The sequence below is a fragment of the Thamnophis elegans genome, chromosome 1, assembly GCF_009769535.1.
Source record: "Thamnophis elegans isolate rThaEle1 chromosome 1, rThaEle1.pri, whole genome shotgun sequence".
In the NCBI taxonomy this organism is placed as follows: domain Eukaryota; kingdom Metazoa; phylum Chordata; class Lepidosauria; order Squamata; family Colubridae; genus Thamnophis; species Thamnophis elegans.
Genome location: NC_045541.1, coordinates 75,552,045 through 75,566,140, shown reverse-complemented (window position 1 = coordinate 75,566,140; position 14,096 = coordinate 75,552,045). Strand labels below are relative to the sequence as shown.

At 39.5% G+C, this 14,096-nt stretch overlaps 1 protein-coding gene across 1 annotated transcript in view; it reads right to left on the bottom strand.

Moving 5' to 3' along the window:
* Positions 1–7,876: 7,876 nt before the first annotated feature.
* CHKA (choline kinase alpha) overlaps positions 7,877–14,096 on the bottom strand; it is a 33,783-nt gene continuing 27,563 nt past the window's right edge. The window contains 6 exon segments of the mRNA XM_032221150.1: positions 7,877–8,411; positions 9,140–9,221; positions 10,507–10,522; positions 10,525–10,612; positions 11,410–11,518; positions 12,704–12,791. Of these exon segments, the coding sequence (XP_032077041.1) occupies positions 8,352–8,411; positions 9,140–9,221; positions 10,507–10,522; positions 10,525–10,612; positions 11,410–11,518; positions 12,704–12,791 (443 nt within the window). The 3' untranslated portion in view covers positions 7,877–8,351.

The window sequence follows — 14,096 nt, the reverse complement described above, 5'->3', positions numbered from 1 at the left end:
CATGATTTATTTTCTACTTCTATTTCTACCAAGGATGATGAGGAAGATATTCAGTGACGCAAAATTGACTCCAGCAGCAGATTGTTAGTTTGTATAGACCAGTGGTGGATTCAAAAATGTTTACTACAGTTCTGTGGCAGTGACTTGGTGGGCATGGCTTGGTGGGCAGTGGCAGAGGAAGGATATTGTAAAATCCCCCAATCCCTCCAATCAGCTGGGACTCAAGAGGCGAGAATAGATGGGGGCGGGGCCAGTCAGAGGTGGTATTTATCGGTTCTCTGAACTACTCAAAATTTCCACTATCGGTTCTCCAGAACTGGTCAGAACCTGCTGAATACCACTACTGATATAGACTACCTAAAGTTGAGAGAGAGTATTAAACTCCAGTGTCTCAATGCGTTCATCACTACAGGACACCACACCGGTCCTCTCAAATTAGCTGGTTACAGAACTTACGTCCACACGGACTCTTTTCCATTATTGCTCCTGCTCAGTCAAGCTTACTTTCAGGATTCATGTTAAGGTGTTTTCACTTTTAGTTATTCGTAACGAACAGGATTTTGATATCAGCAAAACAGTTGCTTTGAAGCAACTGTTTGGAATCAGGAGTAGAAAAACCTGATAGTAACCTCTCCAAGGAGTCTGGCAAGCTTTATGAAATTTACTCAGTGCAGTATTTATAGCTTGGTTTTGGCCACTTGCGACACTCTTTTCAGTTCTGTAAACTTTGCATAGCCTACAGTGTCTCTGATCTTATGCCATTCTGCTGCAAGTTGTCATAACTTACACATTCTCGTGACTAAGGTGGAGGTGGGGATGGGACTTAGAGCTTAAACCTGAGGAGGCAGGGGTGTCTCATTGTCCTGTTTGTGACTCTGTTGAAAGCCAACATGAACCCAGTGCTCTCAGTTTATAGATTCTGACTTGAGTTGAAAGTATTTGATTCCACCTCTTTTTCTATAGCAGCCATCCCTGGACAGTTGCTCTCCATATGGTAAAGATTCTGGTATGACTGATACCAGAAACTCAAAGGACATTTTATATCTGCCGCCTGTTTCCTAGCTTCTCATAGACTTTTATCAGAGCCCAGAAACATCTTTCATAGCCACAGTAGTTACCTAATTAGCTGTCTCTCTCTTTCCTCCCCAAACTGCTTCAAGAGAACAAAGCTTTTCTCCTAGAGAGGGAGGAGTGGTGTGATGTCCTTTGGCTACATGTTAAAGTAAGTAGCTCTATTCAGGAAGATCTTGACAGGTGTAAATTGTCAGGGGAGCAGCTGGTCAATCTGCCATTCTAAATGCAATGCAAGAGGTTGCTGTCTTCCTTGTCTAAATCAGGCTTTGTGTCAAAATTCCATGTGTCCATTTTGAGCTCCTTATTAGTTCAGTAAGAGAAATTTCAGAAAGGACACCAGCCCTTACCTTGGTGCAAAGAGTGCAGGACATGTATGAGTTCCCATTGTTCTTTATTGCAAAAGGTTTGTAGGAATAACAAAGGTTATCTGTAGGCAGATACCTTCTCCCTAATGCAGAGAGATGTCAAGCAGGGAACACACTGCCAGTCAGGATTGTCAGTCTGAATTTATTACAGATTTGGTTTCCTACTCCTTGGCCTGCATTGTGCCACAGCTTGCTGTGTCTAAAAATGGAATGGATTGAAAAATACCCAAACAAGATAAAGTCTTACCTTAATTCTAGTCTGATTTGCTGGGCAAGTTCCAGCTCAGATCTCTGACAGGAAGTAGTAGGAAAGACACGAAATAGATATAGTGAGGACAATTAACCAGTGGAACAGCTTGCCTTCAGAAGCTGTGGATGTTTCATTACTGCAGTTTTTAAAGAAAAGACTGGGCAGTCACTTGTCTAAAATGGTATAGGGATGTGATGGCGAATCTGTGGCACGCATACCCAAAGTGTCACCCGGAGCCATGTCACCTGGCACGCGCGGCATCACCTGTTCCTCTTCCAGGTTTCTGGTGTTGCATGCGCATGCGACAATCAGCTGGCCTTTGGTGTGTTGGCAGTGCTGGAAACCAAAGAGCTGGTCTTCCCATTTTCCGCTGTGAGCATGAATGCTGGCCAGTTGATTGGTTTGTACGCATGCGCGGCAGTAACCAGAAGACTGCACTGGAAACCGGAAGTTCATTTTCTGGCACGTGCATGCCCCCTGGGCAGCTCCTCTTCCTGTTCACGGCCCAGAGAAGCGTGAAGTGTTCTCTTTTTGGCACTCAATGCCAAAAAGGTTCGCCGTCACTGGTATAGGGTCTCCTGCCTGAGCATTGGGCTGGGCTACAAGACCTCCAACATCCCTTCCAGCTCTGTTCTGATTAAACTTACATGCTGTGTATGTGTGTGTGAATGCACACATATGCACCTACGTATGTTTAATTGAACCTTCCGCATCTTGACCCATTCCCCTTTCTACTGATTCCCACGGTCCTTGTGCCATTCCACCCTGAAACTCTGCCATGGCAGCAATAGAACTGGAATTGGATGGCATTTTAAAGAGTAGGGCTGGTTATGTGCTACAGGCTTTGAGACAGGCTGAGCTGTCACTGGGCCTATTGACAAAATATGGGCATTGTGGCAGTGAAGAACTTTAGTTTGAGGAAACTGCCAGAGCTGCTCCCCGTGCGTGTTCCCTCCCTTCAATTTCTGGCTTTATCATTAATGAACTTGAAGCCGCTGCTTCTGAGAGAATACACAAGTAGGCAAGATCTCCAAACCGAAGGGTGGGAAGAATCTTGCCTACAGCTTTAGAAGAGAAATGGAATGTACAGAAAGCTAATCAGGTTCATTAGAGCTGGTGGGAAAAATAGTGAGGCTGGCTACCAGCCATATTTTCTGATTTTAAATGGGAGCCACAGTCTGTATAGGCTTTAAGTGATAGTTACTCAGAGTTCACTGGATGTTTTTTAAAAAAAAAACACCTGCATTTATACTTATAATGAAATGTAACAAACACCCTCTCCCACTGCTTCTGATGTGCCCTTCTTTCTTCTCCTCTACCAGCCTAACGTGAATCTTTTAACAATGCCATCTCCATGTGGGTCTATTTATACATGACAAATGTTATGGGGCATTTATCCTGATAGTTATTACCACATTTATGCCATCATTCATTTAATGGGAAATTATTGTTTTCTTTTCTTTTTTGCTATTCAATGTCTGGCTTCATTCCAAGTGATGATCATTCATTATTTATTCCTTCTCCATCTTTGTTACTTTATGGGTAACTTTAGTACAGTATCTTCCAGAGCTATTTCTTTGCTCTGAAGCATGGCTATGAATTCAGACATAAAAGAGAAGTGTGGGATTTCCTGTGATAGGTGAAATGCAAATCTATGTCACCCTATGTGGACAAAAGCAAGAATGAAGGCTGGTAGGGCTTTTTAAAATGCTTTAACTGCACATTCTAATAACCAACAGATTTAACTGATAAAAGGAAAGGCAGAAAAGATGAAGGCCTGAGGGAAAAAAACGTAGACACTTCAAAAGAGTAATTGGGTAGCAGTCAGTAATAAAGGACATTGTGTTTGCTACTCCAAAACCTAATCCAGCAGTTTAAAAGGTGGCTCTGTAAACACAAAGATTGCTTGTTTGGCTAATTTGAACAAGAAATGTGTACTACATTGAGTATACTAAATAGGTTTATAAAGCCGATATGTATAGATACCTTAAATCAGTGTTTCTCAAACCTTGGCAACTTGAAGACGTCTGGACTTCAACTCCCAGAATTCCCCAGCCAGCATTCTCTGGCTGGGGAATTCTGGGAGTTGAAGTCCAGACGTCTTCAAGTTGCCAAGGTTGAGAAACACTGCCTTAAATGTTCAGAACTATGGGAAGAACCCAGAGGTGGTATTCAGCCAGTTCTGACAGGTTCTGGAGAATCGGTAGCAGACATTTTGAGTAGTTCAGAGAACCGGCAAATAGGCTAGCTCCATCCCTGCTGCCTCCCAGCTGATCTTCTTTTGTTGCCCTGAACAGGAGAATGGAGCTCGAAAGCAGGTTAGTAGGGTGGGGAGGAATGGGGATTTTACAGTAACCTTCCCCTGCCATGCCCATCGAGCCACGCCCGCCAAGCCACAGGCACAGAACCGGTAGTACAATTTTTTGAATCCCACCACTGTAGGAACCATAGACCCAGCAGTAATTAATCTGGTCTGAGGACACATTAATCTTATCCTTAATTTAGACATGAAATGGAAATTACAAAGCACTTACATGGGATTTTTTTTTACATTTTCACTTTCTGATAATCAGATTATATCCCCCATGGCAATTTTAGGTTCCTCTTGGATAAAATATATAGGACTATAGTACCCACAGTGCTTCAATTTTTCCCTTGTAAGAAAAATAGAAGTTTCAATATGGGAAACTGACTGAAATTGCAGAAGTTGTGATCTCAAAATAGATTTATCATATTCATGTATATTTGAATCCTTAATATATCTGATTTTTATTCATGGTTGCCTAATTTGGCTGAAAAGTAATTTAACTCTACTAGGGAAACAAACAACGGTAAGAATTTGTGATGGCAGAGATGTGGATTTTTCCACTAAAGCATATTTTAATCTTTGATTTTGGTTCTTCAATCTCTTCACCTCTCCCTTCCCCTTTCCTTTCCCCCCAAATAATCTACCTCCTTCCACCTTCCTTATTGCTTAATGGCTGAAATACTTTTGTTTGATCCAGAATGCTTCCCCAGGGATTCAGGATCCTGGAGAATGGATGTCCCTGAAGACAATCCCTAATCTCACCAAATTAATCATGTGATAGCCCAATTGATTAATCAAATCTAGATAATACTTGATGACCCATAAAGAGCAGAATCTTACTGAACTACTGTCAGGATAATATCACATCATCTTGCAGCAGGGGACAATTATTTCTATGGTGCCAAACCTGAAATGAGGTCCAGGGCAGAAGAACACCATGACTTCAAAATCTAAGGGATCGGTTTGGACCAAACTCAACAGCACTTTTTCATGTGGCTTTCAGAAAAATAGGATCGCCAAGGTCCAATGACAGATATGGAACAGGAAGATCAGATGCTTTTCATCCATCAGATTTTTTTCACTGACAAAACTAGAGAAAGAGGTGATTACTTTGCTGATCTTCTTTGCCTTAAATGGTTTACAAAATCCATTTGGAAAATTTTGACATCCCTCCAGAAAGTATGGGAGTGGGCAGGGACTGGGGAACTGCCAAGGGAAGCAGGAACAAAGATCATTTCTTTTCCTCCTTGGAAATTTCCTGAGCAGAGCTTTGCTAGGTTAGCCTGATAGAAGGAATTGCACTCAACACATTATATACATTAAGCCGAAGAAAACAGCGTGCAGCTGAATAATTTTGGACTCGGTTTAGGGGTTGCAACAGGGGTTTCACTTTAAAACTGCACAATGCTTCTGTGGACTCCTTTTTTCTCCCTCATCATAATCTCATTGATTTGGCTTTTTTCATTTGAAAAAAGTGTCAAGAGTTTCTCAAAATAATTTAACTGATTCTAAAATCTCAAAGCATGGAATTTGTTCTGTATTTAAAACGGATGTGTGTTATTAACAGCATGTTTGCCATAATCTCTCCTGTCTTTGGACATTGATCTTGTTAGTCAAAGTTGAATTATTGGATAGGAAAATAAACTGAACTGACAGTAATTTAGATTCTTCCATGTCAGCTATTCTTTCTCTAATACGCTAATCAGACATCCAAAGTGGTTTAGCTGTAAGGATTAAAAAGGCAGCATTTATAGTTGAAATAATCCAATCCAAAATGGCTATCAATGAAGGAATGGCAAAATTCAAGAATAAATAGAAAAGAGCATTTTTTTTGTGATTCCAGAGCCTCCTCAAACTGCATCGTTAGAATTCAGCTTCTGGCTATTTTGAGGTACAAAACAAACAATTGAGAGTAAGCCTAAACATGTAATAAAGTAGTCCTCAAATCCTGTCCCTCTGCTAAAACAGTTTTATTCACTCTATCTCTTGAAACTCTTATTGATTCCCACTCCCTCCATAAACCTATAGCTTTCAGCAAAGGAAAGGTTATCGGCAGGAAGACTTGATGGTCATTTTGAAGAGTGGAATCCCTGCGCCCCCCCCCCCCGCTCCCCTCCACGTTTATGCACTGCAATTTTGATGGTGGTTCTGGAAGAAGTTATGGAGAGCACTTTTGGTTTTCAGTACAAGTGTGTTTATGGATGGCAGAGGAAACGGCTCAGAGAAATTCTACTGCAGCAATGGTCATGCTGCTGTATAATACAAGCCTTATGTCATGTCCCGTTCTTTGAATATTTAATTCAAAAAGGACCAATTTTTAATTCAGAAAAGGACCATAATTATGCAAATCTGCCAGAGAAGCTGGGAATTATGTCAAGGGTAAAAAGGTAGCAACTGACCATCTTCCAGCTATGCAGTATCCCAGCTTTTCAAAATGCAGCACCTTTCTGGATTAATTTCAAGTTAAACCCTTCATCCACAATTGTTTTAATTTATCTCCCATAATATTTCACTAACTCCATAAATCTTGGTAAGAACTCAATGAAGATCCTTTTTGCTTTTTACTATCAAGAAATACCTGAATCCATGACAAATTACAGACTAGAGCCTTTATGCATTGAAAGGTTAAAAAAAAAACCCAAATTATTACTCCTAGAGAAGGGAGAGAAGAAAGATAGCAACCATAGAGGTTTGCTTAGAGTTCTAAACAATAATAAATTCCGGTTTACTAAACAAGGTCAATAAGCTATACATTCTATTTTATAAACCACAATCTTGGATTTACTATTACTATCAACCCATTACTATGTAAACCTATACTAAACAAAGTAAGTTGCTTAGCACAAGGTGACAGATTAGCTGTGGTTATCTGTAATGAACTGCAAATATGTTTATGGCATTTGTGTGTTAACATCGCACACATATTGGCATTCTATCTAAGTCACCGAAGATGCTTGTACAAGTCAAGCACATTGCTACAGGAAAGGGGAAACAGAATTCAAGACTTAAATGTGGACAAAGAAATAATGAAATATTACAAGAAGAAGACTTTAAAAGTTTATTTGTCCAATACAAGTTAAGCAGAAAGCACATCAAAGAATAGTTAGGAGATACATTTTCTAGATACCCTCACAAAACTTATACTTATCCGAGTTTTCACATACATAGTTCAATGATTCTTTGCACAAGCAACATCCACTTAACTGTTGGAACGGTGGCAGGGTTTTTAAACAAGGAGCAGTGTGCCCCCAACAAGGCACCAGCCTGCCACTACTGCCCCAAGCATCCCTCAGCTCCTCCCTGCTTTTCGTTTGCTCCTACTTTTCTCCTTTTAGCAAGAAGCAGCTGCTAGAAGAATTCAAGGCACTCATCCCATTTCTATCAGCCTGGAGAACTTCTTAGAGAAGATAATGCAATACAAATGACCGCTGCTGAACGTTTAGCATATCCTGGATTGAAACTGTGAAATAAGCTAACAGGAAATAGAAAGACTTGCATGCTCCAGTTTGAGATGTATCAGAATTGCCTTGTCTACCAACATACCAGAAAATGAAAGATACTGCATGAAAAGAGAAGCCGGGTTGTAGACGCTCTTGAGTTCTTTCAGTATGTATTAGTGTTAGCTTACCAGTCTTTTTCTGAACTGACTGACATACATCTGTCACATAACAATGATCTTTGCTCAAACAGGTTTCAGCAAAAATTCACAGTGTAATCATTTCCTCTTAAGGGAGAGAGAGAGAGAAAGAAAGAGAGAGAGAGAGAGAGAGGGAGGGAGAGAGAGAGGGAGGGAGAGGGGAGGGAGAGAGGAGAGAGGGAGGGAGGAGAGGGGGGAGGAGGAGAGAGAGAGAGAGAGGGAGAGAGGGAGAGAGAGGAGAGAGAGAGAGAGGAGAGAGAGAGAGAGAGAGCAGAGAGAGAGAGAGAGAGAGGAGAGAGAGAGAGAGAGAATATGAATGAGAATGAATTGGAACTTCCCCCTTAATTGGTAGTTATATAATGCATTGTCAATAAAATATGTTAGTTAAAAAAATAGATACCCACAGTTAACACTCTTGCTTTTGAAATAAGGATGGTTCACATTAACACTCAAGGTTTCCCTCATAATACCTTCTAGATTTAAAACATTTGATATTGCACTGTTATATTATCCATCAGCTATCAATTTGCATTCCAGAGACTTATGAAACTGTAAAAAAAGGTAAACAGCCATTTTGTGCAGTCTTCAGCATTGCATCCGAGTAGTTGGAATTTGCAAAAACCTTCATTACAACTACAGTAGCCTAAGCACAGTGGAATTTCTGCCCAGCTGCCTTCCTTATACAGTTACAGTGACTGAGTGTCCAGTCTTCAACCTTCACACTTTGAGTTTCCTCTTCTGCTCAAAGTAGGCATCAAATCTGGAGAGTGCATAGTCCTAAGGGGGGGGAATACCACAATTGAAAAGGACTGAAGCTCCTTCAATGTATCCCAATTTCAGGGAACAAACATTATACTAAAATTTCATGCAGACCTATTGTATGATGACACTTGGTTCTCTTTTACAAATAGTTGTGAGCATTCTAAGTGATGCTAAGAAAGCACTTAGCATCACTTAGGATGGAAATGCAATACTTTTCAGGTATCAATTCTTATTTAATGATTCTTGCTGCAACCTGGATTTAAAACTGAATTTATGTGCCCTATATATGTATAACTAGTTTTTGAAAATAAATTAAAAAGGCAAGCTAAGAAGAATCAAAATTATAGTTAACTAACATTTAATGTAGTATCATTAAAGCAGTCAAAGCCGAGTTGCTGGTGATAGCAAGTGCCATTTTTTTTAATGACCAGGGGACCATTCATTAAATGCTTGATGAGGCAAATACTCAATCGTTAGTAACTGATTTTTAGTTAAATTAAATGCTGAAAACATAGGGTTTTGGAGGTGATTAAGATCAGTCTGAGACAGTAGGGAGCCTGGACTCTTCAGATGTTACAAAACTAATTCCTAGCATTCCTCAATCGTTGACCATGCTGAACGGCCTTAGAAGTTCTGCAAAATCTACAAAGCTCCAATTTCTCAACTCTTTCTTACACAGACATAAGAACTCAGCTGTGAAGGACGCAGATGCTTAAAAATGTGAGACTTTTTAAAAGGCATACCATGTATCCAAACTCAATAGATGATATCTTTGCCTGTATAATGGACCACAGACCCCAGAAGATATGAGATGCAAGAGCAAACCTGTCAAAGAAAAACATAATTGAATACGGTCACAGTAGTTTTGATACCAAACACAAAACCACCCTTGCTTCTCTTGACTAGAATATAAAAGGGAGGTGGACAATACATGTCCTCCAAACTGAACTCATCACCACTCCTGGCAAGACAGATACATGATGTGGGATGGTGGAAGCCCCTCATACCTGGAAGGCTACGTGTTATCTTCTCTAATCTAAAATGTATAATAGAAAAGGGCTGCTCATGTTCTGAAAAGCTAAAGAGATGGTTTCCTTCTAATAGACCTTTAGATATGAACAGCTTTATAGAGAAGATAACTCTCAGTATCCTGGACTCTTAATAATTTGAAAGGCTACTTTATATGGTCTCTAATTTTACATAGTCAAATTAATAAGAGTAGGTGTTATTAGCCACAAGCACCCATATAATTTATCTGAGAGACTGTGTCCTCCTATTCATTCATGAAATGTATTTGCTGCCCATGTCATGTCAAATGACTCTGGGTGGCTAAAAAGCATAAAATATTAAGAAACATTAAAATAATCAAGTATAAGATAACAAAGCAGAGACAATTCTGTTTTTCTACTTTTATATCCTTCCAAATACCCCATTAAGCTTCTATTTCTTGGGGGGGTTATTTATTTATTTATTTATTTCCACTTTTATCATTTTATAAATAATTCAAAGTAGCAACATCAAACACAACTTCCTCCTCCTATTTTTCCCACAACCACCACCCTGTCAGGTGAGTTGGGCTCAGAGAGAGAGGGTGACTGGTAAGCATGCACAATTTCGAAGAAAACATTCAACTGATGTTCCCTGCTATTTTTTTATTTTCTAAGAAACCCTATTAAGCCTAGGTAGGTACTCTTGGAAATAAAAATAATACTGCAGGATGGAATTTTGATTTGTAGCTCATTCACTTTCCATTAGTTTTAATCAGAGTAAAATAGTGGAGGCATGTTGATTAACATCAAGGAGATATCCAAGGAACAGATCACGTATCCTCAATTAGTATTAAATGTGTCTTCAACTGTGGAAGCTTTCTCTGTCATGTTTCTATGCTTACTGATCAAACCAGATTTTTCTCAGAGCAGATAGTAAATGAAATCATGCAGCTAGAAAAATAATTACAACCTAAATAATCAGCAACCTCATCTGTAAGAACTAATTCAGATTAAATACCAAACTAAGCACTGAAGAATGTCGCATATAATCTACATGTATTAACTGAAATGAAGATTTCTGAACAGGATTACATATAATTTTGAATGAAGAGAGAGGCTACCTGTTTATTTCAACCACATATCTTCTTCTATTTTGGACTTATCTTCATGGCTCAGATTTTCAAATCCACTTTGAGATGCAGCTAGATAACTGGTTATGAAATGGAGCTATAAGCACAAAAGTGTTGTCAGAACAGCAATGGATTTGCTTAACACCAACATACCAAGTTAACATAAATTATTAGAACTTCAGTTTAATTCAAAGCAATTTTTTTTTAAAAAAGCAGAGCAACAGTATTCATTTCAAATTCATTCCAGATCTAATTATTTGTATTCCAGTTCATTCAATATTTGCTTAACAATTATTAGAGCTGAGAAAACTGTGCCTCCCTCCAATATATTACTAAACTGTAACACCTAGTACCTCTCACTAGCTGGATGAATTAGATGAAATTTAGAAAATGTATTCTAGGTACACTCAATTAAGAAAACTTTAATTTTCCTACAAGGATCATAGGCTGAAAATACAGAGGTCACTTTTTATAGACAATTACCACAGAATTGGGGAATTTATAGTCTTCTAGATCAGTGTTTGTCAACCTTGGCAACTTGAAGATGTCCGGACTTCAACTCCCAGAATTCCCAGCCAGCATTTGCTGGCTGGGGAATTCTGGGAGTTGAAGTCCGGACATCTTCAAGTTGCCAAGGTTGACAAGCACTGTTCTAGATGATACTTGAATATCATTCTACAGCCAATATAACCAATAATGAAGGATTATGAGAATTTTAGTTCAATAACTCGATTTGTGGAGGACAATAGTTCTCTATTCTATGTGATTAAGAAATTCAATTGGCAAGATTTAAGCTGCGAATGCAGATTAAAGTTGAGTACATACAATTTAGAAATGAAATTCAATTTGAAAGTAAAGAACATTATAACTCAAGACAGTTCTTTTACTGCTTACCTGCTGCTTCTTCGTGGGATAGTTCATGAAGTTCGCTTTGAAGAATGGGTATTTTTCATGCACATAGTCATACATCCATTCACAGAAATGATTAGCAATATCAAACCCTCTAAAGTGGAAACATTATCAATATGTAAGAATACATTCAGCTCCAAAACTTATATTCTTAAGAATTTGGGGATTATAGAAAGAGCTGTGCTGGATGAAACTTAAGTTCCATCTTGTTAGAATTCTATTCAGTGAGAGATGGATGGCCTACATATAGCATCCATCTATTTGTGATATCATAAGTGGCAACTGTAACTGTTACAATCCACTATTAATCAACCTCATCAACCAGCAGGGTTGAAATCTTCTGGGCATTAAAGGCTAATAAAGTTCATAAATGATGTTAAAACTAATTCAATCTATTAAATAAAATCAACTATTTATTCTAATATATACACTTTGACTGGCAGGTGCATATTACATTTTGTTATTCATTCTCAAAAATTTGCATCTTTTAAGAGTTGTATTTTAACCAGAAAAAAAGCTAAATCTTTTTCTGCCTGAAGATTACATTATTCCTGCTATCTTGTTTTTGAAAAATTTTCCAATGACCAAATGACATAAGGATCCATCTTTATTAGCAATTCTTATGCTATAGTAGTATCAAGTAACTGAAAACTTAGCAAAATGAAGCTGCCACCCCAGGATCAGTACTATAACTCTAATTCCGACCCAGACACATATTCATATACATATATGTTATTTAGTCATTGGAAAAAACTTAAATTTGAGAGCAAAAATCAACATGATCAGACTATTCTGGCAAAAACTAATATAATAATCAACTAATGTCCTATAAATCTCAGAGGATATACCTTCTTCTCTAAACAATGCAAATACATTTTAAAACTGTCAGTTTAGGTATCAAATTGAACATGAACACTATCACAACAAAGCATGCTAAGTAATTATTCATAAAGATGAACAGAGTTTCTATTATCTGCTATTTATCTTATAATGTAGCTTTATCATAAATTAATTACAAACATTGTGAAATAGATTTACTTTATAGGTAAATTTTATTTAGCTAGTTTTAACATAAATTTATTACTCCATTTTTTTTTTGCCAAACACTTTATGTTCAAATACCATATTAGATATCTACCACAACTTTTTTTAGGCAAACATGGTAATCCTGATGGATTAACAGCAAACAGACTATGTATACAAAAAGCAATTCATACAACTAATCTGGCATTTGTTAAGCTTGTACTTTTATTCATTCAAGGAGAGTTGCAACATTTACCTATAATTGTAACTGCTGTATTCAAAGTCAATAAGCATCAGCTTTTGTTTTTCAGAATCTTCTCTGCCATCAAGAAGCAAGATATTTCCTGGGGATATGGAGAAGCAAGAGGTATAAATGATTTGTACAAGCTTTCTGAGGAAATTTCAGAGCATTACATTGGAAATGGCTCCATAGCTTATGACAGCTCAGCTATCTTGATTCTTTAACATTAGAACTACGAATGTTCCATTAGCAAAATGTCTGTATATAGAATGTGTACATGGAGATGGTGGGAAGCACATAAAGGCAGGGGAGGCAGCCACTTTGGGCAGGATTAATTACGTGGGCTATAAAAATCCACATATCACTAAATGATATTAGACGGTCCTTGGATGAAGCCGATTATCTGGATCCCTTTCAGTCCAGATTCAGGCCTGGCTACAGCATGGAAACCGCTTTGGTCGCACTGACCGATGATCTCTGGAGAGCCAGGGATGGAGGTCATCCCTCCATCCTAGTGCTCCTTGACCTCTCAGCAGCCTTCGATACCATCGACCATGGTATCCTTCTGCGACGGTTGCAAGAGGTGGGGGTGGGAGGCACCGTTTTTCGGTGGTTCTCCTCCTACTTCTCGGACAGGTCGCAGTCGGTGTTCATCGGGGGGCAGAGGTCGGCCCCTAGGCCCCTGAATATGGGGTTCCTCAGGTTCGGTCCTGTCCCCCTCCTGTTTAACATCTACATGAAGCCACTGGGTGAGATCATTCGACGGCACGGGATTAAAATACCATCAATATGCGGACGACACTCAGTTGTATCTGTCCGCCCCGTGCCAACTCAGTGAAGCGGTCGACGTGATGTGCCAGTGCCTGGAGGCTGTCGGGTCTGGATGGGGGTTAACAAGCTTGTGCTCAATCCAGACAAGACCGGTGGCTGTTGTGTTTCCCTTCCAAAAATTTGGTTAGTATTCCATCACTCAGGCTGGGGGGTGAAATTTTATGCCCCTCAGACAGGGCTCGCAACTTGGGAGTCCTCCTGGACCCACAGCTGACTTTAGAACATCATTTGTCGGCTGTGACCAGGGGGGCATTTGCCCAGGTTCGCCTGGTGCACCAGTTGCGTCCCTATCTGAACCAGGAGGCACTCGCAACAGTCACTCACGCCCTCGAGACCTCAAGACTGGACTACTGCAATGCGCTCTACATGGGGCAGCCCTTGAAGAGCATTCGGAGACTTCAACTGGTCCAGAACGCGGCCCGCGCGAGCAATTGTGGGTGTACCTCGATACACCCACATTACACCTATCCTCCGCGAGCTGCACTGGCTTCCAATCGGTCTCCGGATACGCTTTAAGGTGCTAGTTATTACTTATAAAGCCCTTCATGGTATTGGACCTGGGTACTTGAGAGACCGC